Below are 27,915 nucleotides of genomic sequence, written 5' to 3'. Positions count from 1 at the left end.
TTATTTGCGAGTATCTGAATGATCTATATCTTGTTTATTCTCACTAATAAGTAAAAATAATTACTTAATAATTCGTTTAGAAGCTCAAATTACTAACAAAATGATTTTAACTGGTAAGAGAGTTTCATTTTCAATAAAAATCTGCTTACGACGGTTGGGTAAATACGGAATTAAAAATTCAGTTTTTGTGAATAATTCCGAGATAAAATAAATTATTTATTTTCCTCTCGATGGGAGCACAAAAATTTCAACAATAGACATTTATCATCGCTTGTGTGTATTTTTCCCTCCGTCAACCCTTCTCGATTTGGCTTCCCCTGCGACAACCCTCCGTGCAAACGGCGAAATGCCCCAAAAGTACGTGTTGTGTGTGTTTTAACATTGCTTTATTGTGTACGTGTGTGTTTATGTCAGTTGGTTTTAACTTTTAAATTGCATGCGTTGAAGCAATAGTTTCACATTACAGCCAACAAGACAGCACGTCTCCCGTTTCATATTTGCGCTCATGGATACATAATTTAATAATTTGAATATATGTACTGCCCGAAAAAGCTCTCAGCGTGTGATGAATCGGTCGATATCGTGGGTGAAGTGAGTCGCGTCTTACTGTTAGTACGAGTTTTAAAACGGTCGTGGAGGGTTTTTCATGTCATGCGATCGATCCGTGTTGTAATTATACAATTAATACACCTTATTTATTCGAATTACACAGCCCTGTACAATTTGAAAATACTTTTTCACTGCAGCAGTTTTTGCCTTAAATTACCGTCTAAAATGCAAAGTCACAACTTAAAATGTATACACGATACAAAGTTCATTTCTACATAGAGAGAATTTAATTCATAAACATTTCTATTTCACACTGTTCGAACTACTTATAAATAAACTGGCAACTGAAGTTCAGAGAGCCGTTGACAGAGAAAATATTATGGTATATGGGCTAATTAAGTTTATGAAGCCACCACTAGAGGTTTTTTTTTAAATTAAACTAAATCATAAAAGTAGGTACTTATAATTGGCTATTGACTATAAAAAGCAATTCTTTAAAAAATCGAATAGTGGCAGCTTTTTGAAATAGAAATTTTGCTTCAACTATTGATTAATTTTTTGTCATCAGTACTGCTTTCCTTGCCTGATTTAGCTCTCTAAAAGTAGCACCAAATCTGAATTTTTATATTAGCACAATCACAAGTATCTGGATAGCGCAAGACTAAGTTTAAACAACCGAGTTTGCATCTTATGGAAAAGAAAATTTTGTTTATCACGTTTATATTTCTCTCTCGTCGCCAGCTAGTTTCCACGTGCCGCGGGGCCCTGTTCGTTCGTCATTTAAGTAGAATATAATAATTATGTAACAATATACCGACGATTTGTACACTTTAAAGTCATCTATAGTAATTGAAATGCATCGACTTTTCTGCACCAGCACCCTCGTCTCGTCTTGCTTTGGCCGATCAGCGACCACACTAGCGATTTAGTTGCACTTTAAACCCTTTTTCGTTTGAGCATTAACTTAGCAATTTATTTTGCCTGCAAATTGCCCTAGAGTACGTTTTTTTAAACACGTTTTTTGTGAGTTACGTTTTTTTAACAACAAAAGCAGCAGTTCTTTATTTATGTTACACATTTTTTAACAATAATAATTATAGGGCAAAGCCAAGTGTGGGGTAATGCATTTAACCGCTAGTCCTATAGGCCCGTGAATATTTACGAATATTGTTTCTCTATTAAGGCGGCAATAAAAGTTAGTTTTGCAACATCGCTCTCGCGATAGGTCAGATTTAAAAGGTCCTAGGCTAACTGCTTTTCTCTCGCAATTGTTTAGAATCTCGGTGCTGTTTAAAAAACGGAAGCTAAAATACTCTTTCTTTTTGGATTCTCATTTTTGTCGCTTGCGGTCTTCTAAACGTTGCTTCTAAAGTCTTCATAAGAACTGGAGCAGGCCCCCTGCTTTCTCCTCCGTCTTTGTGCCCACGGCGGCGATTTGTTTGCACTGCTTTCAGGGGTGCCTGTTGACAGAGTAGCACAAAGATTTTTTTCCAACCAAGGCAAGTAAAAGCGAAAGACAAAAGACGTACATGTCCATCTGCTCAAAATTAATATGCGCTAAAAATCGTTTATTAATTTGTCCTTTCTTGCGTCTGGAAGAGATTATTTCTCCTTTTTTAATGCGCAAACAGCTGCTGTCAGGGTTTTAGCTTGGAGCAAAAAAGTTTTATTCTAAAGTAGTAGCTTAAAAGGATCATACATAATATTTTTCTATTTCATCCTATCGATCCTTAAAACATGGTTTTACACACAGGAAATAAATTAAAAAGGACATTAACCATATCAAACTTAATGAGAAGGCGCCAGCCGAACCAACTAGAATGCCCTGACAGCGGCCATCCTCCTTTTCTGACCTTCAGGCGTTCAGAACAAAAAAACACCTTGATTTGGAACCCGACGGTTCCTTCCGGTAAAAATTGATTAGAAAACTTCATTCGTTTAAATTTAAAAAAACTCCTTAAAACAGTAGCAATGAAAATTAAAAAAAAAGCCTGCTAATAATTAAAAATACACTTGAACTATTATAACTAATATAAGTGTACGTTATTATTTACTAAATCAATTTTTTAATTTGTGTGATTTATGAATCTTCTCATTTTCATCCATCATTATTTATTCTTTCTTCATTCATTATCCTCAATTCAATCATCTATTTATTAATAATTTCAATTATCGATTTTTGCGGGGTACGCACCAGCCTCCTCCTCGGGAATGGGGTCGACGGAGGCGCCGAGCTCGAGCAGGGAGCCCCTGCGAGCCGAGCTGGGCCTCTTTGGCGGCGCCGGAGGTGTGCCGCAGACCACCACTGAGGGCACCGGACTCGCAGGGCACTCCTCGATCACGAGGATGGCAGCGTCAGCGCGCGCCATCTCCTGGTCGACTGTGCTCTCTCGCCGGAACAGGCCGATCACAGAGGCCACCTTCGGCTGGTCAAGTCCACCTGAAGACCCAAAGCACTCAATAACTCGAGATTTTTCTACATGTTAACTAGTTAATTTTTTTATTTATTATTTATTACACATAATAGTTAAGTTTTTGAGTCACAATTCTAATTCAGTTTTGGATTTTGATTTTCCAGCAAACATTTAGACCAGATTAAATTTATTTCAATCGGAATTTTCAAAGATTTAAATCATTTCAATTCAATCTAAAAATTGCAGTGACAAAATCAGAGAAGCCATTTTAACTAGCAAAAAAATTATGCAACCGGCGCTGCAGCTGTGTCGAGCCAGTTGCCTAGGCGCCGGTGACACTCGCAGCGGCCTCCCCGACAACAAGCTCTGCTCTTATATAATAATCTTTTATTCATTCCCTCCCATATTTTCGCCTGTGCGTGTGCTTGCTCTCTTTCAATTGATTTTCCTCTCGGTGACCTACCTAGGAATGTGGATGACGGAGAATTATATGCTAGGTACTCTTTATTGCTGCACCACCCGGGGAATTCTTGCTGCTTGAGTGGGAAAGTGCATTGCTCAGCCTCATCGTCTCTCTTCCAGGGAAGGACTGTTTCCGTGGCGGTCGGAGTCACGTGCACTGCCTCCTCTGCAGATGCATTTTATTCTCGTCAAGTCGGTGAATATTTGCATTTTATTATGTTCGCAATTCAACTTTACTGTCTGATACATTATATAGATCTGAGCTAAATTTGTATGCTTACCATCTGAGTCTACGGGAATGCATTACGTGAGAAAAAAAGCTATGTTAATACAATACTCTTGAGAAGATAAAGTGGAAAAACATGCCGGCAGCAGTTAATAAAAAAGAAATTCAAAGCACCGAAGAGGCGGGGTTTTGAGAAATAAAAAGTTTTTATTCAAAGAGAAAGTGTATATATAATAAACTGTATAACAATTCACGTTCATCGTACAATGAGGGGCCAAAATAATAAAAAATGTGTAACAAAAAATAATTTAAGTCATGCGAAAAAATGGAAGGCAAGCTGCGGAGATCGATGATAGAATTTCTTTCGTGCCACCGAACAGCACGAATAATACAGCAGAAAAAGTATAGAGAAAAAGAGATTCGCGTTCTTGCTCAAGACTGAGATTTCACTCTTTTGTTAATTTATTTAATAATTTAATTTTTCTAAAGGAGCTAAAAATTGCATGCTGAGAGGGAAATCGCAGTTGGCTCGAGCGGAGAAATTATTGCAGCTGCCCTGGGTGCTGACTGATGAATGAAACATAATTTAACATGCGACGCTCTGCTCTTATTTGTCAGAGGGTGCGCGTCTTAAAGCTGATTTAAATATCCGTCACATGCTGGCTAGAGGTAAAATATACCTTCTGAGTCGGCGCGGCTGGACCGTTTGCCGGGATCCTTGGGGTGCGGGTCCTCGGTGTGCACCACTGCTTCGTCTAGATCGAATTCGACACAGCAGAGATTAGAAACAAGGCATGGTCCAGGGCTCCAGTGTCTAACTAGAGATAGAGATGGTGTTTGTACACTCGAAACTGATGAGGGGTGACCAAATCGATCGATCGGCATGCATGTTTGTGTGACTCGTGCACCAGAGATACGAATGAGAGAGAGAGAGAGAGAGAGAGAGAGAGAGAGAGAGAGAGAGAGAGAGATAAAGACTAAGAGTACGCTGTGAAAGAATGTAAAAAACACTGAAAGAAATAATTGTACCAGTGATATGTTGGGACCTTCGCCAGGGTAAGGAGGCTTCAGCTACGGTTGGCTGATCGTTATGGTTGGGGTGGGGGGAGACGACTCCGGGGGCGGAGGAGCAGGAGGAAAGGGTGGTTTGTTTCAGAGGAAGGTGCCAATTGGGGCGTGGCTGCTGATGCGTTTGACCTGGATGCACCGTCAGCAAGTTGGAATTGGAGACAGGCCCTTCGCACACACACAGTTAAATCTCAGGTTATTATCCATCCGCCACCAGACATTTTAGCAGAGAACCACAATAAAACAAACCATAGATTAATAACAGGATTGTTAAAAATTATTTTTCTCCGCATGCAACTCGTGTGTGTATCTGTCAAAGCCGTTATCGTGTCTATTTTTTGTTTACTCAAGGTCTCCCCAAAACAAAATCAACCCCACTGTGCAACAAAAGCAGTGCATGTTTGCTCGCTCACCAGTGTTTGTTGGTGTGCTTTTAGCTGTGAAGACGATGCCACCCTCTGGGCCGTCATTCAATCCAGAAGTGCTCGGCCTGGCTTCGTCCACGTCATTTGAGTCAGACTCCTCCAACATTTCATTTATATAGTCTGCGGATTTGATTCCAAATCATTAATGGGATTAAAAGGAGCACTGAAATTCCATTTTTTACAGAGACAATCGATTCCTGAAGGTACCGGCGTTCATGTGGCACTTTTTGATAGGTTTCAGGCCAAAAACCGCTAAAGTAACGGTTTTTACGTTTCTGCCGATTTTAAAAACGTCGAGCCGAATTTCCGACCAAGTGATTAGGCTTCTTAAACTAAATTTAACCATCAGGAATCGAATGTTAATCTCCTTTAAAACTTATAAAAATAATAAAAATAAAATAAAATTTAAAAAAAATTGACTTTTCTTTACCGTGCGTGAACTGCTTCACAGATCCGTTCTGGGTGATACCCGGAAAGCTGACGTGGGGTTTACCCTCCTGAAAGAGGCAGTAATGAGCATCAAGCCGAAAAAAACGCCCGCCATTAGCGGCGTTATGCAACCGGCGACACTCGAGAGAGAAGCCGGTTGCATCGATTTCACTCACCTTGTTCAGCTTCTTTGATCTCTTGTGATGGTGCTTTCCGCTAATTATGTGCCTCATGTTCATGTGCATTTTGTAGTTAACTTCCTGTGTCGACAGGTCGCGATCGTTGACCGCGTGTCTGCTGTAACTCAGGCGCCGGTGCTGCAACAACGCAAATTACACTCATTCTCAGTTTATAATAAAAACGTTGAAATAGGTGAGAATAAAAAACGCTTACTACAGGTGGTTCGAGCCTCTGAACAATTACGCTTATGTTTAGAGAGTGAATTTAGAACAAATAAAATTAGCTCACCCTCCTGGGCTTGCACAGCTCTTCGGAGAGCAAGTGGTGGATTTTGGCGTCGGTCAAATCCTTCTTGCTCGGGTTGTACTCTAGCTCCTGCATATCCAGATTCTGCACACTGGAGTCGAGCTGCGTGAAACTGAAACTAAATTTTTGGAGATCAGTTCAGATGTTGGCCAGTCTTGATTGGAAGTCGAAATTCTATGAAAGACACAGAGAAATGTGAAAGAAGTTGCGCAGAAAGCATTTGGGCTCAGCTGCAAATTGGATTCAATGGTTTTAATTTAAATGAATGAACGAGTTATACAAGACAGGTAGTTGTAGACGTTAATTTTGTAAGAAACGCCGATTTTACCAAAGTAGTACTAGGCCAATGTCAGCTTCTCTATTTAATTCAGAGGAACCTCCTCTAATTATTATCACTCTCAGAATTTTGACATTCCAATTGTAGCTGAATTTTATTGCTTACTATTGGAATTAGCAGGTCAGATTTTGCGATTGAAAACATCGAGTCTAATTAAACTATTCATGCTGCTCAAGAGTGGTAGAGGCAAAATAGTGAGGGCGTCGATAAATATGTGTTCTATTATATAAAGCATGCAAGTGCGAATTGTATGGCAAAAATGGTCCTCTAAGCTAGATAGGAAGCTCTTTCGAATATTGTGGAGTATCGATCAAGCTCAGTGAGGAGAAAAAATCATATAGTACAATGTAGATCCAAAGAGTTGGCCTACTTCAAAAGGAGCCTTTATACCCTAAATTGGGAAAATTCTCTCACCGGCGGTCGGCGAGACACACACACACGCAATCTATTGGGCACCGCAAAGACTCCTTTTCTGCTTGGCCTTACAAATACCTGTCTTGCGCCAAAGCGGCAAATAATGGGTCGTCATTTTGCGCCCTTCTGACGCCACTACCCCACCTCGCATCCATGTTTGTCTGCGTGCAGTTGCGGAACAGCGTCGACATGCTCTCCGTCCCGGGGAAGGCGGCAATCGTGCTCGCGTTCCTGAAACCAAAACCAACAGAGTCACTTTCGTCTCAAAAATTTCAGATTAAAAAAATAAATCGTACCTGCGCATATATTCCATCGCTTCCTTCATGGTGAGCTTGCTGTAGGTCTCGAGGATTTTGGGTTCAGCACCTTTATTGTCCCTGATGAGCCATGGCCTGATGTATTTGGTGTCAAATCGCTTGAATCTGTCCCTGACGTGGTAGTTGCCGTGTCGGCCGAGAACATCTTCCAGTCCCGCCATGATGTGATCCATCAGCTAAAAGCGTAAAAAATCAATAAGCACTAAAATACACTGTGAAAGACAGAAAAAATGTTTTGTGACCTTTATTAATTTTTATACTTGCTTATACTATGAATCATTCATTTAGTTTGTATAAATGACTACATATACTGAGAAAAGGATGTAATCAATGTTCTGTAATATCAAAGTTAACAGTAACTTATTTGTTTATTTATTTTGTTAGTAAAAATTACTAAAAATTAACTTACAAACTAAACAACCCCTAAAAATTAAATATTAAAATATATAATTTCGTTTTTATGGTAAAGATTTTAAAAAACAAGTGAAGTTTGCTCCTTTTCACTTTTGGTTTCCAGCGGAAGCTTCATCTTTGGATTGATTATCTAACTTTATTTAATAACTTGACAAAAGCTGGCTCCTCTAATTTTATTGGGTTATGTAATCCTATTTTTTGAACATTTAAAAAAGGACTGATTTGAGAATGAAAATGTACCTTTTCATGTATTCTCTCGTTCATCGTGGGCTTCCTCTTCTCCGCCCTCTTGACGTTCAATATTCTCACGAGCGGCTTTATAGTGATGCCCTTGGGGTTGGACGGAAAAAACGGATCACAACGGTGTTTCAAAGACAATCAGAGCGCGCACTCACTTGGAAGAAGACGGTGAAGTAAATCACGGCGATGGTGGTGGTCACGAAATGAGGCTGCAGGTTCACGATTTTTTTGTCGATTAGTAGCACGAGGGCGAAGGCGACCGCACCTCGCAGACCTCCGTAAGACATCACAAACTTCTCGACCCCGTTCAGCTGGTGCAGCCGGAACTTGTTGGCGAGCGAGGCCAAAATCATCACCCCTGCGACACATAATCAATGAGCATACAAATCGATCGACGGCATGATTCTTAGTTAACGAAAACTGTCACCAATCGTTTTAAAGTAATAAATACAAAATTTTATCTGACGTGCTTATTAACTCGAATTGGATTTAAAGTCATGAAAAAACTGTTATGTAATAGTGAATTAGAGAGTCGCCCTTGGCTACTATTTATAGAAAACATCTCTCACGTTGATGAAAATGCGCTATCGATCTCGACATACGGCGGAATAAGAGTTAAGCAAGCAGACGGATCTATTTCTGTTTGGAAAAGTGACAATATTTTTTGTTATCCGGCAGTTGGAGTGCCGTAAGAGGAGCGAAAATAGTCACCGATGAATCTGTAGACTGTGCAGAAGAGCACGGTGAGCAGGACGAACCACGTGTTCCACGAGTGCGCGTTGTTGACCGTGGCCACTCCGAGGAACATGAAAATAACCGTTTCGCACGACGAGCTCAGCATCTTCATCGCGTACTTGACGGTCGTGTGCGACTTGTGAGAAATGTTGGCCTCCACATAGTTCTTCATCGTGATGCCGCAGAACGTGATGCTGCCACGCACAAAGCCAAAATAATTAGAACCACACAGGGTTTCAAAGAGGAAAGAAAATTTAAGACTGTCAATTATTGTCAGGACTTGCAAGAAGAATTTATCTTTTCAATAAATTAAAACAGTAAATTAATAAATTTTAAAATTAAATTACTGAAATCTCTAAAAAATAAATTTAATTTCACACTCACGCTAAAATGCCGGACATGTGGAAGATCTCTGCGTTCAGATAGGCGAGGTAGGCCATGACGAAAATAAATATGGGCTCGATCACCCTGACTTGGTGCGTGAATCGCGTCACAAATCCAGTTAGGAAACCCCAGATTACCCCTATCACAGTTCCGCCCAGCGCCACCACAAAGAACGACGCTATGCCTGAAACGGTCAATGAAACGATAAAACACAGTAAACAAGCATGAGGATGTGGTTGAATATAAAGTATTTTTGGATTGAGCCAATGGAGAAAAACACAATCATATTGATTTTTGCATAACTGAATTTTGAAAAAGAAACTTTAGCACTCACCTGATGCTACATCGACGGGCAGAATGTTTGCCGGGCCCATCTCACTATACGCTTCGAACATGTGATACAAAACCTGTGTACAGTAAAAATTAAGTTATTTAAAAAAATGGCTGTTTAATTATATATTTCAAGTTAAACATTTCTTGCAAGCAATTTTCTATGTTAGGAATTTTTTGCTGATTAGCAATAAATTAAATGCCGTTAAACTACGAAAAGTTTGAAGTTAAACGTTTAATTAGGCCCATAACGGTTAGTTATTACAATTCATCTCATCATAAAATTGGCAAAGCCCCTATAGAATATTTCAAAACTTATATAGAGATTGATTTAATGCTGATTGCATCAAATTTATTTAACGAAATAAATAAATCATTCTAAATGTAGCACAAAGTGGAAAGTAAACTTTGGATGATAATACAATTGAGCGACTAATAGCAAGTTTTGCTAAACGGTTTCGCTTAAAAATATTCCTCGCATATTTTTCTTGCTCACATGATATCAATTATTTAAAAATGACGGAATGATTCGCTAACCACAGTGACTGCGTCGTTGAGCAGTGATTCGCCGAAGACGACGATGTACAAAATCTCGTTGACGTGGATCTCCTCGAAAACGGCAAGCACTGCAACTGGATCGACGGCCGAAACGAGTGAACCGAACAGCATCATGTCCAGTATCGGCGTGTCAAACTCGAAAAGCCCGCTTTGGCCGACCGCCCACAGCGATGTTCCTGCAAATGGAAACGTTCATCGATTGGCGCGCAAAATTTGGCTCAAAGGGCAGGCGATACATGCGGGGCCGCGATTTAGGACACGCGCGTGCGAGGCTAAATGGAGAGCCTCCAATTTCAACCCCGTTGCGAAAGGTTATAAATTCGAGTGTGTGTTGCGTAGGAGGGACCGAAAATGTCTGTTGTTCGCACGTGGAATTATCTCGCAGCCATGTAAGTAAATTTATCTTACTTGCTGCTAAAATTAAAATTGGCTCTCTCCCCATTTTTTTTTTTTTTTTTTTTAATAATTTAAGAAGTAGTCGTTTGAGGATTTTTTTAAATTTTGAAGCTTACCTATTGCGATGGCGTTGAAAATTGTGCCGACCACAGCAAAGAGGAGGATGGTGCCCAGGTGGTCGAAAAACAGTCTGTTGGGCATGAAATAGCCGGCGTCTAGGATGATCGGCGGCAGCAGGTAGAGGAAGAAGGTGTCCGGCGTGAGGGGCGACACTTGCACGCCCGACGACGTGTGGAACAGTAACACGCCGATCACCACACCGACCACAATCAGCAAGCACGACTCCGGGAACATCTTGGACAGCTTCGGTGTCATGTGAAAACCTGTACAGACACAAAACAGAAGGTGGTCATTTTTTAAGAAATTCTTTGGGACAGAAATATTAATTAATAAAATTGATTATTCAATTGCTACTCTGATAGGCGAACAACAAGGAGCGTAGAAGAGTACAAAATCGAAAAATTGTAAAAGCGACGATGGGAGTAGCCATTGTAAAATCAATTTTAAGAATGAAATTCACTTCTAGTTTTATTTTTCATTTTTGAAGTTTCAAATATAATTAATTTTACTCTTTACAGCGAGAAAAACTGACTTGTGATTTTTTTTAAATTTCTAAGGGAAAAATAAAATTAATATTTTCTTTGAGCATGTAGTCAAATATGATTACAAAAAACGTAAATTCGAATTTAAAAAACCTCTTCTACTACAGCGAATATTTTCAGGGTGCCATTTTTAGTAAGTCGTTGTTTATCTATCTGCATCAATCTTGCTCAACAAATTAAATAGCTCAACGCTTGGTTCGTCGACGATCATTTTTTTTAATTAATATATGTCCTTAATAAATCGTTTATGCAGTATTTATCCACCCCAATTCGCCAATTGTAATTTATTTAATTTACATAATCGACTTTTAGCAAGGAAAAATATGTATATTTTCACGCATTATTTTGCGTGCAGATACGTCCTTGCGATTTGTGGGGGCCACAGTACGACTGTTGAGACGTGTGTCTCGAGTCTCGCGGCCTTGCCAAGAAAATACAACGTGCAGAGAGCAGCTTTCAAGAGCAACACTACTACTTCTTGCTTTGAGGGTTGTGAAAAATCGATTAGCAGGACAAACAGCGGAGCAAAAAGGGGCGTCCGTCCACCCCAGGAACAAAAGTTAACTTCTGGCTTAACAACGTTCATATTACATGAGAATATAGCAGCGAGATTTGGCGAAACGCCTGCAGATTGGTGTGTATGCAACTGGTTAAGCGTGTCTGTATCCGCCGCAGAATGGGTAATAAGGTCGTCGTCTCGCTTCTACGAAACAGCACAAGCTCCGCATGCCGCTTTGGTGCGAATGAATATATTAAGTTGGCTAGCACCAACTCATTATATATAAAATTCTATAAAAATGTTATTTATAACAGAAGCTGTGGACTAGATACATGATATAATAAAATAAAACGGTGAATCATATCATAAAAAGTCAATTTAGACAGATGAGAGAGAAGTTGGCAAATAATTATTGCACTGATCATTCCGCACAGCAATCAATTTACACATTTTGGCCACAAACATAAAAAAATCACCGTATTTGAGATTGGCAAGCGCACCCAATTAATTTAGTATGGAAGCGGCAAAAAGTAGGTCAGCGAGTGTCGTTTGTATTTAATTGAATCAGACAAAAATCGCACCGAAATAGAAACGGACGGAGGCGATTGCAAACTTTTGTGTGTCCTTTGCCGCCGCATAGTCAGAAATATTATTTGCACACGCCGCCGAGCATGCAAGTTTGCGCATTGCACGAAGGTGACCCAGATTCGCGCGGCCATTCAGCAACAATAATACTGTCGCTGCTCGGACGTGTTCCGTGCGCGAGCGGCTGGACGGTGCATTTGTACATTTTGTCATCGGAATGTGCACGGCGGGTGCCGATGCCGACACACGCAAACTCGCGTGAATAGCTCATTTGTTGTGACTGGCCTGCAGTCCTTCATGGTTATTTGTTTATCTGCCGGCACGAGAGAAATGCGGTAATTTAAGCACTTTCAAATCATATTAAAATAATGAAACTTAATTCATTATTCCCTGCTGAGGGAGCTGTCAATTTGTTTAGTTTAAAAGATTTGCTTGAAAAGGTTAAATTAAAATTGTGCTGTAAAAACCATAACCGTATTGTTAAGTATTTTATATCAATTTTGGAGTTTGATGTGTGTGGAATTTTTTTTTAAATCAACTATATTTGTAATTTTTAATTAAAATTTTTGTAAAGAGCTCTGGATTTTGGAATTACTCTAAACTGTGCTTAAACGTTGTCCCATGATATGACTGAAAAATTCAGAGTGGTATTCTGCTTTGATTTCGAGAAATTTCACTTCAAAACTCGGAAAAACAGGATATTTTTGCTTTTTTGTGTTTTGCAAGTATTTCTAACTCCAAATCTCGTGTTCTAATCTTCAGAATTGACTACACACCGTTAACCTTGTATCAACCTCTTTTGACAAGCTGAAGGGTTTAGGGGGGGTGCATACCCCCACCCCTTTCAACCTTCCAGCTGCAATTTTGGTGCTGCAAATATGTACTGCCAGGCATGCTTCCTCAAGGACTTAAAAATATTTTAAAATTAATCAAAACTCACTTAAAATTACCACCCAATGCCTTTCATAATTAACGTTTGTTTTCAAATAACGCAACTGAATTTTTTTCTTTTATTTGCACAGATGTTTTTCCTGTTTGACAGAGTTGTACATGATGTTTGTGAAATGTTTCGTTAAACATTTGCACAGTTGCTTCGCAGAAGGCACTAAAGAAGCTCTTTTAAAATAAATATAATATCCATGGCAACCATATCATATTGCACATGTCAACCTTGGAAAGATAGTTTTATTTAATTCAGTTGAATATTGCTCAGCTCAGCTCAGCAATTTGAAGTTTTTATCTGATTTGATTCAACTATAAATGTTTTGATGTCTAACGAACTTTCAATTTTGCACGAAGCTGTTATCTGCGAACTAAGAGAAAAATTCCTGACCTATGCTATCAGAGAAGTGTTGCGTTTTTTTCCATTTCAAACTCCTTTCGCTCTTTGCTATCAGCAGCAGACAACACTTGACATGTTTACTGTCAATAGTGTTTGCTGATTTTCTCTTGAGTGCCTCTTTTCTAAGATTTCGCAGCAAGTTCTTTCGATCGCTTTTATCTCCAAGATGAACCGAATTTGATGAATTAAAAAGCAGATTTTTCCTCGTTGTCAAAACTGGTTTTTACTGGGATCATGATGAAGTGTTTTTAATAAAATTACTGTTTTGTATTGAATCATAGCATTGGTAGCAATCTCGACATAAACTGCGTCAAAAGGAGCAATTTTCCTGTCAGGCGCTGAGCTCGCTCAAATCTCAGAAGCACGACGATTGTTGCCATCAGCAGTCACAACGCGTTTCCCACAGTGCGGTCGTTCAACTTGTCATCAAGAGCCGCGGCAACTTTTTCCTGCTCGGCACCAAGAGAAACTGAAAGCACCAGGGCCCCTAGAAAAATGAAGCTCGATTTTTCCCGCGATTCCCGATGGCTTGGTTCGTGTTCTGCAGAACGAGGAAAGAGGATTTGAGAAATAAAAAGTGCCTGCGGGTGACTCTTTGCATGCTAAGCAGGTCGATGCCGCAAAGAGGACACTCGCTATGCAGCACAAAGCACAAGGAACGGCCTTTCTTTGCTTCAAAATCTTAATAATTATAACGTTCCGTTAAGCGTGAATGCAACCTTTACACTCTTTGCTGATTTTAAATTACAAAATTTGTGATTTGCAGGTTCAAACTTTGTCAAATAAAAATAAATGGGACACTAAGGTGGGTGAAGATCAAGTTAAAAGATAAAAATAATAAAATTTTCCAAGTGGCTAAATTATTTTCTGCACAAACTTAATGTGTATTTTTTATTTTGAAGGTAAACTATGCATTAGGTCTGCGGGGCTGAAACAATGATAGATCTACGCACGGAAACGTGGAAATTATTTTTTTCATATCAAATAAAATTTACTTGTAGCCCCCATCCTAATTAAAATCAGCGTAATTTATTTAATTTCCAAAATTATCCGTTTCTAATTTTTGTTTTCATTAGAATTACAAATTAGTCGTCTGGTATCATCATACGTAGGAACCCAACTGCTCATCTTTGGAATTAAAAATTAATTCATAGCTTCAGGCAATTGTCGCCGCGATCGATCGGCCGAGACACTTTCTCAATAACCTGATTGAACTGTGGTAGGCATTATGGTTACGTGAGCGCGCAGACTTTATTTCGGGGTCAACTCCGCGTGTCAATGCTCACAATCAGTGATTGGTGGTTGAAAAACAGTTCAATTGTAAAGCGGCATCGCTTCAATTTACCAACCAGCTCGTCCTAACAAATTGTGAAGGCGCAAATTTTCGCGGGAGGAAACGAAAACGTGGCGGGCGAATTGCATGATAGTACACTCGCCCACCGAGTCTGATCGATAGAAATGTTGGCCTAGGAGCAGCTCGCTTAGACGCTTGCTCTGACTCAGAGGTCGAGCACTTTCTGCGGGTCTAAAGTTAATACACCTTTCCAGGATGAAATTACATGAGTGAATACTTGTTACATAACAGACTTGTCAGTAGAGAAAAAGATTCTTTTATCAGTCATGGTTAACAAATAACAACATTATTGCGGACAATCTGATTTTTGACTTATTTTAATTTTTGACCGATCCGATAAATATTCTTAATTACTTAAACTCATGACTTATCATATCATAACGTAGCATTGCGAAAAAAATGGATTGATATCAATGATCGAAACATTAAATTATCAAATATATATTAAATAAAATCATAATTATTCAATATTTATCAAGTGTCACAATAAACGCGTAATATTTGTGTTTAATAAAAACACTGGGATCTGTTTGTAAATAATTAATATTTTTTTGTTAAGTTTTCACAATTTAAAATAGGTCTGCCCTTCATTCTTAACACGTGAAATTGTTATTTTCCGGGTCCAACGGTTGCTGATCTGTTGCCTAATTACCGTTTGGAATGCCAGTTAAGTTTTCACAATTTGTCAACCAATTCGCACCGAAAAGCGATCGTTTCGAAACCCGTTCCAACTATCACAATGTTCAACGTGTGCTTGTCACAAACATAAAAAGCGGTCTGCTGATTGATTGTGCTGATTAAATCCGATTAGCTGCGGTGATTCGAACAAAGCTCTTCAAATATTCAGGTCATACGGGACAAACAAAAGGAAAAGCTATATTATTTCAGCCCCAAATGCAGCACAGGCGTAATTCAGATACTTTCCATCTTTATGGCCGCGTACTAATTAAATTTCTAATTAATGTCATTTGGAAATGTCCGGAACAGGACAAGGTGTCAAATTATGACTATTTTTGCCTTGAGGACGCGGTCGTAAACTGTTGAAATCCGAGATTTCTCGAGCAAATTTAAAGCTGAATATGTCCTATATTTTTTGCTTTAAATTTCATTAACTTCCACCACTGTCTTAAAATCGGGTCAAAATTAAAATACATCAAACATAATATTGTAAATTTTAAAGTAAGAGTCCAAATTCTGAAATTTGATCATTGCTTAAAAACCTTATAGTTTTATACTTTAAATTCAGCAGGGTTAGAAAAACCCGCATTTTCCGAAAAAAAACTTCTGCGTTGCAAAAAATATATTCTTTCATTTTGCGCGTTTATCCAAATGATAGTATAGTAGAATGTTTGTATAGTAGATCGAAACTTAAAGTTGGGCAGATTAAAAAGCAGAAAATATGTACAGTAAATTATTTCACAAAATTAATTATTAACATATTTAATAGAATTTGTCATAATATCTCTCTTGTTTGATGCAATATATGTACCTTTTAGATGCCAAATTCAGCTAAAATGCGGAAAATTCCCATTTTAAAGCTTTTTTTAAGTAGTCAATTTTGGCGCACTGAAAATTGGCGAATCCTGATTACCAGCTGCAATACTTCGTCGGTTTTTTACAACCTCTTGCTGGAGACAATCACCTCCTAAATTAGGAAACATAAGTTCTGAAAATTAAATAACGTTTTTGTGAGCATTTCTAGTTTATGATTTTTGTTCAATTGAAATTGCTGAGAAAGACGATTTTTTTCTTATATTTTATGTTTCTTTTGTGGAGGGTTTGATATACGAAGGTTGACATGAAAATCTGAGACACATTTTGGGAAATAAGATCAAATGACATGAAAAATTAAATATCGATGGGACCTGGAAGTTGCACGTGAACAGAGAGTGGGTGGGTGGGAGGGGGTGGTGCGAGAGAGGTATATTGACTGGCTCCTCTGCCGCGAGTATGACCTATATAAGAGCTGCATGTACTCGTGGTAGCGGGCACATCAATAACTTAGCATACACACACACATGCACTCTGTGCCAAGATGCAAAAGTGGATCATAGCGTTGCAGCAGCGGCGGCAGCGGCCCAGCAAGAAATCGTGCGCACAGTCGGCGCTGGTGACAAAGTACGTGTTTTGTTTCCCTTCTCAGGGTGCTCACTCGCGGGCAATTAGACGCGATTGCCGCGACCCAAAAGGGTTGCCGGCCGCGCGGGACCGAATCGATTCGTTGACGCCGCCAGCAACGCGGCTTTGTTGCAAAACTCGTTTATTTCGTCCCAGTTCTGACTGGGCGCGTTCATCAGGGCCGGCTCCGATTTCCAGCCGACTGCCAACCCCGCCCACGAGATGAGCAAGAGGAAATTTCCTCGATTGGGGAAGGAAAGTTGCCACCGTTCCCAGGGGTTTCTTGTGCTTCGTGCTCAGAGCAGAGAGGAAAAATTCCACACGAGGTGCATTCAAGGGAAATGGTCAGTTTTTTCCAAGCAATGACCGGGGGCGCTCACTTTCTTGGCTTTTAATTTTTTTATTGAATTTAATCCATACTTAAATTACGCCTTCCTTGCTAGGTAAGCTGTTATTCTGTCCAGTTTTAAAAATTTAGCAGGAAACGGTGTGTTTTACTAAACATCAACGGTCTGTGAGTGGTTTATTTAATTCTTGGAATAATTTGTCTGAGAATAAAATTTATTAATCAAGGGTGTGGAATTTTAATTATTTTGGCACTGAGCAAACTCACCAATTTGGTAAAAGACTGCATTTGAATTTTGGTATTGGTATGACGGCATGTCACGAGTCGGAGGACAAAATTGGCATAAGAAGGTCACGCAAACTCAACGAAATCTACACTAGAAATCGGTCGTTACCAGCAGATTGCGTCATAAAAATCTTATGACGAATTATGAAATTGTACGGGTTGAACGGGATAATTTTGGAAAAAATAATTTTAATAAATTTTAACACCTCAAGTACCTCATCTCCAAATTTCAAACACAAAATATAATTTCGATTCCTCTTGCCAAATCCGATCTAACTATTACCAAATTTTAAGTCCTAGGTATGTTAATTTTAGTTTATGATACAAATTTTGAAAATGAGATCAAGCTTTTGGAATTTTCAAAGTTGAGCCTTTAAGTTGCCCCGTGGCATGTGGGAACTTGTGTGAAATGTTCTGAGTGGTTTGAGATATCGTTTTAAAGAAAAACACAATATTTTCATTTTTTTTCACTTTTTGTTAACTTTGTCCACTCCAAATTTCGGGTTCTAACTATCAGACACTGCCTACCATTAGACTCGTCTCGACATCTCTTGACCAGCTGAGTGGTTTAGGGGGTGCTACCTACCCCTTTCAACCCTCCTGCTTTAATTTCAATAGCAAAAATGTTTTACTAAGAATGCTTCTTCAAAGACTTGTATACTTTCCAAACCTCACTCTAAATTACTACCCAACATACCGTATTTCAAAATAAAAACAGCATGTTTATTTAAATATGAAAAAGATTACAAAAGCTGAAGGGTGTTGAAACATGGCAATTCATTTTACAGTGAGCGAAAGCGAGCAGTTGAATCTGGTTCAGCTGAAACTTTTCTAGTTATGCTTTAGCCAATTTAGCTCCTACGAAGTTTGTCTGTGTGTGTGTGTTGCGAAATACGGTGTTTGGACCGCACAGCGGCGAATAAACATCCCCGCGCTTACATAGCTCTTCTCAAATACACGCATCCAATTGTAAGCCCCGCAAACACGACGCACGCACCACGGCTACGTCAAGCGGAATTTTGTTTGGAGAGACGCATTCACAGGTCGATTGTGTCTTTACTCATTAAAAACTATTTTGAGGATGTTATATAAAATACGTAGACAAAGCTAATTAATGAGATGAGATCTTTATTAAACACCAAAGGTGTACAACAATATATATATATATATATATATATATATATATATATATATATATATATATATATATATATTTCTAGCTACTAGTTTATCTGTTTGCTTCAGCCTCCCTCTTCCCTTGTTTCTAAACTTGAGTATACTGAATTTAAAAAAAATTAATTTGAGCTATTCAAGCTAATTTATGAAGTTTTTTCGTATGTTTGGAAACACAAAGTTGCATTTGATTCTTTTTCAGCTCATTGCATAAGAACTCAAATTGGCCGCTTGAATGATTTCCATCAAAATCGGTTATCGTGCTCGCTTAAAAAGCCTATGATTCGGCATTAACAATGTTTACTGGCCGAGTAGAATGGAATCTGGAGTGTGTGCGAGATAAGCAAAAGTGCACTGCGCAACTCTCGCGACCTTCAGATCGTTCCAGCCTGTACGCACTTCTGAACGGGAATCTTCTTCTCGTGACTGACAATGAGCCAAAGGGGTACAAAAACAGCACAGCCTTTCACTTTCAAGCACCATCATTTTACTTGATGAGATCTAGTTGTTACTCATCTCCGTGCAACCGGTTTGCGAATGGTGCTTGCTGAGGTAATAACAAGTAAAATAATGTCTTAGAAACAATTCCGACGCAACTTTCAGACTTATAAGGGGATTTCCCCTTATATACGAACGCATTGCAACATGCCTTAAAAATATTTTCACTCGTAAGCGCCCTAAATTCTACAATATGTTTACGGTGTTACGTTTAATTAAATTCAAGACGCTCAATAATATTGTATAATTTGAAAGTTAAAAATGATGATGACTTAAACATTTTAATTAAAAATTTAAAATAATTATCCTATATTAATAATAATATTAAAATGTTTTTATTTTACAACTTAGATTTTCTACTTTACAATTGTTTTGTATTAATTACTGCTATTTTAGTTTTAAATAAATATACAAAATGCAATTTAATTTTATTTTTGAAATGATTAAAACAAATATTAATCTGTATAAGCTTTTATTTCATGAAATAAATTTAATAAGCGGCGATGTACGATTTAGCCACTGAGTTACTGATACAGATGTATTAATACGAACATGATTGATGCACATCTTTTCAGAGGTAATCTATTGTTATTATTAATTGATATTTGAATCTAGAATATAACAATACAACGAGAAATATTTATAATGAATGCTTTAATGAGTCAAAATAACTGGGGTCCAATTTCAAGAAATCGTGTTACATAAAATAATTTTTAGCTGTATGTAATTAGTCACGTAAATTGATCCCCGACGTTCAACTTGAAGTTTAGCAGGGATGTTCAGATTCAGAGCACCCGCGACCTCGAAGCCCGCGGGGAGCGGGATTTTTCGCGGGCAGGCCCTGTTGTTCATTAGCTGGGAGTGCAGAGAGTTTTATGTCGGCGCTGGCGGCTTAATCGACTGCTATTGTGCTGTTTTCCCATTATCATTTTTAGTAGGTTTGACAGGCAACGACGCAAGGACGTCAACCAAGCTGAAAAAGCAATCCGCCTGCGAATTAAAAAAGCGTTGAAGTGCACACGCGATGCCAGTGGCCGCAGAGAGGAAGCACGAAAACTAACGCGTATATATGTGTTTGTGTTAATAGTGTGCAGCGGAAGGAACGTCGGCGCTCAAGGCACAAAATTGGCCGCAATTTAAGGCAGTCACCGACAGTATTTTTGACGTGAAATGTCACTTTTTATTCGAGATAAAAATACTACTAGGGAACATTTTTAAAATCTGTGATATGATAATATTAAATTTTTGATGAAATTAAATATCACAAAATGACTCCGCACGAATCAGAGAAATTTAATAAAAAAAATTAATTCAATATAATTTGTATACAAGTTTCTAAAATTGATAAATCGTGGATAAAATTTCCGCCATTTCCCGAAAATCCGTTGGAAAAATTTCCTTGTGTTTACCAGAAAGTTTTGTCACCCCGAAACAAAATTAATTAGCCAAAATTAAACTTCATTGTATGAAAATTGTATAAGAAAACAAAATTAAAAATCTGCTTCAATTCGTTACATTTCTTCACGCGATTTCCCCGAAACACTATCCTGCTGGAAAAATCCTGATCATTTGTAAAATTATGGCAATCGCACATCATTCGATTTGTCTCGCTGAGCACATTCCAAATATGTTCTAAGTTTATAGGAAGCCAAACTCTATGGCAGTTTGATCTTGCAAACCATAAATAACGGGAACTGTTCCTTTGATAAAATATTCATCTCTTATCAAACAGGAAGGGGAGAAAGTAAGTTTCATTAAACTGTCATGACAAACATTTGCGCCAAAATAATGTAATAATTTTTACGTTGAGCGCATTTTAAAATGCACGTCATTAACTCTAAATATACATATTTTTCATGACATTAAAGCAAAAGTGAAAGCATTTATTATAAGAATTAGATGCAAAGTCATTCCGTTGCTCAATACGCCTGAGTGCAACAATCGTTTTCCCTTCAAATTGCAATCTGCAATTCGTGTTGCACCGTTTATGTCTCCATAGAAATGCAAAACAAATGACCGTTTCATTCACTGTTTGCGCAGAGGAATAAATTTTTAAAGAGTACAACATGCACGCAACTACGGTTTTATACATTTACGATTACTTGCTGCTGATAAATCACGCATGGTGACTCAATTTCATGGTTGAAAATGTATAATTTATGGCCCTTTTGGAGGTTCATTAGCTTTTGTAGCGAGCCGCTTGTTGTTCGCGAATAATTAATATGCAAACCGGCATCCCACACTACATGGCGAGACTTTCGTCCCCCGCAGTGTGCCCCACGATCAAACTTTGAACTTCTAAGGCTGCCAATCGACTTGCACCACGAGGATATTTTATGTAAAATCTCGTTTAAATACTCAAAATCTCTTTCAGGAGCTTTACCACTAGATCAAAAGTCATAGAAATTTGCGGAAATATTTATCAGAATGGGTTTGATATTAGGATATTTTATGTATTTAATTTAAAATATTGACTTGTAGATTAAAAAAAAATTGAAAAAACCAACCCAATTTTAAGGGAATGTACAGAAAAAACATAAATACTAAACCTTTAAATTTTGCTTTGAAAACGTTCTAATTGCGTGTTGTCAACAAAGAAATAAATTTCGGTCAGAGTGTAAAATGAATATTTACTAACGAGATTTGATTAATCTCTTCCAGAGAAGTCATGCACGTGCAACAAGAGGGAGTTTGCGCAATTTTGTTTACGTCTATTTTATCACCAATAGCTTCAATCTGGTGGAAAAGCATTAGCCTGATTTTGCCGTCTAATCCGCGCATTTCCCGCATCGCCAGCAATAACCGCCGCCGGCTCTCTCGATCTCCGTTTGTTTGCGTGCATATTTTAATCCCGCGACATGGCGCAAATACGGGGCAAGTCGGCTGTAAAGATAAACCTCGAGCTCACATCATTGCCCTCGTCAAATATTGACAACGCACTATGCATTTTTTCTAAAACCAGTCGTCGACGTTTTTTAAAAGGTGATTCACCGCACAAAGGGGTCGTCGTAATTGACAGAATACGGTCTGTCGTCACGTCAGCTCGAACGCAAATGAGCGTCGCACTCACCTTTGAAGTCGGAATTGGCGACAAAACGAACGAGAATTGCATAGTAAATTTCGCACGCCGGAAATCAGCAGCAGCAACACGGGTATTCTTGGCTTGGATTGGGACTTGACTCACCTGTCAGCTTCCAAACGTTACCACAGAATCTAATTTTGCCTTTGAAAGCTGTGTAAAATATAAATATATATATTTTTCCAAATAAATAAATAAAATTAATTGGAATTTTGAACAAAGGCGAAATTTTTTCAGCTCATCACACTCTAAATTCAGACCAAGCAGCAATACTGATTTACATAGCTTGACATTATTTTTATAATCATACCGTGTGAACAGAAAAATACAAAAAAAAATAAAATTAACGAATGACTCAGCTATGAGTGAGTCCATTTTAGATGGATAGCTTATAGTGAAATGTTTAGTGGGGAATATTAAATAGTTATAATTAAATTTCCCTCTCAAAATTTCACTAATCCGCGCAGATCTAAGCAATTCATTCAATAATTTTAAATTTCATTTTTTTAAATTCCTAAATATTCTCGTCAAGATCTGTTTAATTACTGTGGTGGTTGCTGAGGGATATCTTCCTTTTAGACGCAAAATCTTGACCGAGGTCGCCTCTTCAAATATTGTTAATTTATAAATATAGATTCTTGAATTTCCGCCTTCCAATTACTTCCTTGTATTTTTCGCGCCTCAATATTAAAAATAGCTGCACGGGAAAACCGATATCGGAAGAAACAAATTGAAAAGCAAAGTTAAGCAGGATTGGAAAGGCGGAACAGTTATTAAAAAGCATGCGGCAAAGCAAAGTGCACGCCTCCAACGCGCCTCGTACGCTCAACCTTGATTCGTTTTATTGAATAAAAACAACGGGTGCTTTTTGCCTGTGCTCCCGACACACAACTCGACGGTGAACGAGCGAGTTAAGTGAGAAAAAGAGTTTGAGGAAGTGCTGACGCGGGAGCTAATTGCGCGCTTACTCAAAGAAAGGGACACGAGGCGAGCCGTATCACTCACACGACACAGCATCATATGACTCGCCAATTTGATCTCGTGTCACTCACTGCTGAAGCGATTAATCTCTCATGAAAGTCTCGAGTTGTGTGATATCAGCCCTCTTGATTGCTTTTTAAACGTGTTTTGCATATTGTTTTCCACGTCAAACGACGTGCATCTCCGTGAAGCAGGTGCTTGTTTTTAATCATAATTATCTAAATACATAGCTCAATCACTATAACTTTAGAGTCATTTAGGGTTATTTTTTTAAGAGATTGCTCGCACAGATTGCAATTTATTTTTTCACTTGATTTTTTTCATTTAAACTATTCTTGGCTTTTGCAAGCAGCTCTTTAAAGTCTCTTGACATTGACCCAAGGTCATAGGATTGATACTGCAAAAAACAGAAAAATCCTTGTGGGCAATGCATACAATAATCACGACATATAAGGATTCAGTTAAAACCATAATTGAAGCAGGTAGCGTTGTAATTTTTTTTAAAGTTGCTTCAAAGTTAGCACGCTTTTAAATTTATGAGCACTGTCTCCTTACTTGAAAAAAGAATTTTAAAAATAGCAAAGTTCTCTTTAGATTTTGTTTCACATTATAGAACATATATTGTTACTTTGAACAATTTAACTAACTATACCAACAATCCAAATATATTTTTAATTTCGGCTTTAAATCAATCACCAAAGGTGGTGCGATTTTTCACTAAATTATTTTCACTTAACTGCAGAAAAGACCACTGTTTAGCAACACCGCTCATCTCCGAACCGAGTTTCTCCATGCCAAGTTAGAAAATTAAAGCCCAGCAGGAGATGAGCAGTGTCATTTTACGCTGCCAAAATGTCCTCATTAAACAATCCCGTCAGCAGGCCAGCATGACACAGACACTAACCCGCATGACTGAGTAGATAGTTATTATTTTTGCAAAGCTGCGCGCACACAGCTTATGCTTAATTTTTGTCCAAATTATAAATACGAGGAATGCGTGCGGCGCGTCCAAAAATAGTGAGCAGCCTGCAACGTCACTCGGCGCGTCCAGCCGCGTGTCTGCGCCCGCCAGCCGAATATATATTTATAATAACTCTCATGACACTGGGAGCTCTTCCGAGAGCGCGTGTGTGCGGTGTGCAGCGACGCCTTTTCGAATTCAAGCAGCGACGCTCGTCGTGTCCATAATTGCAGTATATTTTTTGTCGATGAGCATCGAGATTTGTTTGCTTTGCATGAATGGAGGCACACGCACTCGTGACTCTAATCGCACGGCCGACGACACCTGTGTGGTTTTCCCACGATAGCGATTATTGGGCTCTTTTCCACTGATAATAGCTCACGAGGTAAAAATGAGATGCTCTTGAGAAACAACTAGTTAGATCACATGAGAGCGAATGTGGTTCTTTGTCTTGTGTTTTTTAACAGATTTGTTCAAGTGCTTTGTTTTCCAAGAAAGGACTTTATTCAAGTGGCTTCAAGACTGGAGATTTCTTATTATTTGCTATTCTAATTTTAATATTATAAAAATCTTTCGGATGAGGACAACTAGAAGAGCGCTTAAAAGGCCACAGGTATAAACAAAAATGCTCGAGAATTTTGTGTTGCTTTTGCCAAATCGGGTTCATAAGCAAACCGACTTCAAATTGACTGCCGCAAATGAAAACTTCATCCACACGTATGGATGTATCACGCTCACCCTTTCATTGCAACTACGGCGTGAATTTCAATGATTCTTTCTTATCGTGAACAAAGAGCGGACTTTTTGGTGCATTTAATTTATTTTGTGAAAACGTGAGCCAAGAAAATTCAAGGCTGTAAAAAATGTTGAACTTTCTAAAATCCGTTCAAAAGCTGCTAAAATATTCAAGGAATTGACAAAAGCAGTCTAAAATCTTAAATTTATCTGTGATTTAGTGGTTCAAACATTCGCACTACTAAAAGAAACTATTTTTGTGGATATTTTCTCCAGTTTTCGACCCTATATCCATGTTTTATCTCAATTCAACTAAACGACTGGGCAAAACCGGGATATATAATTTTAAATATTGAATTGTTTCCTCAGGCTTACCGTTTTTTTAAATTCAGTTTAACTTTTTTAACTTGGGTAATATTTTAGAGCTGCAGAAAAAATGGTTTTTGTTGCTTCTTTTGAATACAATTGATTCATATAATTCGCAACCCTAGTACTAATAAAGGTAATTTTACAATGAAATAAAATTATCGTAATTTAAGTATACTTTCCTAAGAGCAAAATTAGATTTCACAATCTTTTAGCTTTCCTTTTTCTCCTTTTCAACTGTTCTGTCCTAATAAATAATTTTCGCATTCCACACAGACCAGCTTTTGACAAAGACTCGCTGAAAACGACTGTAAATAAACACTAAATGGCCCTGGCAGGCAGGAAACCGCAGTGGTGCACTCACCGATTTTAGCGAGGCTGGCGCAGAAGATCCAGAGGCCGATGATGAAGGGCGTCTCGACCCTGGCGAACTCGACGCTGAACACGGGGTAGCGGTCGTGGTCCTTCTTGTGGTTGCCGCCGGCAGGCTCCTCGGTGCTGGAGGCCGACTGGTCCTCGACCAGTTCGTAGCCGCGTTGCGACGCCAGGTTTTGCGTCAGGTGCGGCACGTTGTTTGCGGCGCCGACGGCCACAACGGCCGCCAGCGCCAACACCGCCAGCGCGGCGCCGCGCATCGCTCAGCGCGTACGGACGCGGATGCAGTGCCTGGGAAACAAAATTCAGCCTCAATCAGCAAAGTGAACTGAAAAAATAAATTTGGAAGGGATGGATTAAATACTAAATTAGATATGTACACCAAAGTTGCTAATTAAAAATAATGGGAGATTAGTCGCGTCGACGAAAAACTGTTATTTCCCATTAGAAAACAGAATATTTTAGAGATTCACGAAAATAAATTGATATTATTGTTTTGATGAGGATTTTTGGATATTTTTTTAACGCAGTTTTGAAATCAATTCAAAACTTTTAATAAGTAATGTAGGGCTGTAATATTAAGACGATTGGTTAATTTTTTGTGAATTTCCAACCGTTGTGGGACCATCAATGCAATTTAAAGCTATTTTAACCATACTTAAAACCGTCAAAGCTTTCTGAAAGGTGACTGAATACCGTCTAAGACCATCTTAACTTCACGTAAGACGCAATTTTTTTGCTTTCATGTTTTTAAGTGTTAGCGAAAATGTTCAGTGCAGCATATTTTTTATCAGATTTTCAGTAAAAGCGTTAATTTTAGATCTGTTGAATAACAAACAGAACTATCCATGTTTTTGAAATAAATTTTTAGACAGCTCCAAGTCATAAGCCTTTTGATCACAAAATAATTTTTTAAATAATGAGATTATAGGCCAGAGATCCTGTAGTTGTATGATCTTTTATTATAGAAACTTTCTCGCTATCAGTGTACAGATTAAACTTACAACAAGCCAATTTTTCGTGATATTGGATAGGAAAATTATCCTAATTTGAAAAACGGCAAATGTAAATGAGATTTAAAAAAGCAAAATATAGTTTACGAAAATAAATTGAGAAAAATGAGAAAGCTTCATTTTTCTTCTTCAGGGGAGAGCTTGGTTTTCAGTCGCATAACTTATTTTTCTCGAGAAGAACCTCTCTTTGTGATTATTTTTATGAGCCATTATTAGGAACAAAAGGGACAAAAACTACACATCCTGTGTAATAATAGGCAGCAAATTAATTCTAAATTTAAATTTAAGTGCAAAAAGCAAAATAAAATATTGTTTAGGTCTCAAATTAGACAGAGAGAAACAAGAGGAACAAAATTTTGGGAATTTTTAGACAAACTTGCCCGTGAAAGTAAAATTATAACATTGTCACGCCTCTTTTTTGAGCTGTCAACGTGAAAATATGAATCACACGCGGAAAGGTTCTCTCTCGTTTTCATCAGTCACCAAAAAAAAAAACTAGTGCAGAGAGCAGCCAATATGCGCGGTAGACCAAACAAAAAATATATCCTAGTGTGGACCAAAAGTAGTAAAAAGGAGCCACGTCGCGAAAAGTGTGGAAATAACACGCACGGAACACGATCATAATAAGCCGGGAGCACGGGGAGGCGGCAGCGGCAAACAAATCAATAATCGTCGGCATCGGCCGAGAAGGGGCCGCGGAGGAGGCGGCGGGGGCGGGCCGGGGGCAGTCGGGTCTCGGCTCGCAGGAGCACTCACATGAATCGGGCAAGGCCGGAAGGTGGCGCAGGTCGGGGCTTTGTTCTCAGTGCAGGCAGGTCATTGCCGCGCGTGCCGGTGGCTGAGGTGCGCACGTCACAGCGGTCGCTCGGCGAGTGCCAGGCCAGTCCAACGTCGACGTCGAGCGTCGAGCGGAGTGAATGAGCCGCAGCCAGATGTTCCGCTCTCGCTCGATAACCCGGCCGCCTCTGCCGCGATTCCCGTTAGCCTTTTCAGTGCGCTCGCCGCCGTTGCCATCTAGCGCGGCGCCGCCGAAATCTCTGCATTCTCTGCTTGCCGGCCGCGCCGCGTTCACGGCACACATCAATCATCCCAAACAAAAAAAAAAAGATTTATTTTTTCTTCAATAATTGTTATTCAGATTGGAAAGAAATACAAAATTTGTTTAAAGAAAGAATTTGATGTTCTAGGTTATGGTCAAAGGTCTTTTACTGTTAATTTTTGTTTCTATTATAATTTTTGGTGATCAATAAGGATCTGTGAATTTTCAAAATGTACACACACAAGTTAAACTGAAACTTGAAATTTTCTGGGTGGTGTTACTGTTCGTTTTTGAAAAATTCCTCTTTTAAACTATTATAG

At 38.7% G+C, this 27,915-nt stretch overlaps 1 protein-coding gene across 7 annotated transcripts; it reads right to left on the bottom strand.

Annotated features, from left to right (window-relative positions):
• Positions 1-182: 182 nt before the first annotated feature.
• Positions 183-27,477, bottom strand: Nhe2 (Na[+]/H[+] hydrogen exchanger 2). Of its 7 annotated transcripts, none has more exons than XM_065477558.1 (20): positions 27,313-27,477; positions 25,533-25,834; positions 10,301-10,567; positions 9,768-9,964; positions 9,235-9,307; positions 8,901-9,084; positions 8,493-8,710; positions 7,937-8,139; positions 7,782-7,871; positions 7,107-7,303; positions 6,889-7,041; positions 6,042-6,177; positions 5,750-5,890; positions 5,575-5,641; positions 5,133-5,264; positions 4,681-4,887; positions 4,332-4,406; positions 3,427-3,591; positions 2,744-2,989; positions 183-2,009 (listed from the first exon to the last, which is right to left on the bottom strand). In XM_065477558.1, the coding sequence occupies exons 2-20, from the start codon at positions 25,801-25,803 to the stop codon at positions 1,903-1,905; spliced, it is 3,129 nt and encodes a 1,042-aa protein (XP_065333630.1). In that variant the 5' UTR covers positions 25,804-25,834; positions 27,313-27,477; the 3' UTR covers positions 183-1,902. The 7 variants fall into 7 exon arrangements, with proteins under 7 accessions (XP_065333630.1, XP_065333632.1, XP_065333633.1 ...); XM_065477560.1 differs by having other exon boundaries at positions 6,042-6,171; XM_065477561.1 differs by having other exon boundaries at positions 6,955-7,041.
• Between the last annotated feature and the right edge of the window lie 438 nt (positions 27,478-27,915).

Source organism: Cloeon dipterum, chromosome 2 (assembly GCF_949628265.1).
Source record: "Cloeon dipterum chromosome 2, ieCloDipt1.1, whole genome shotgun sequence".
Classification (NCBI taxonomy): Eukaryota; Metazoa; Arthropoda; class Insecta; order Ephemeroptera; family Baetidae; genus Cloeon; species Cloeon dipterum.
The sequence above is the reverse complement of the archived record's forward strand: the minus strand, read 5'-3'. Positions and strand labels throughout refer to the sequence as shown.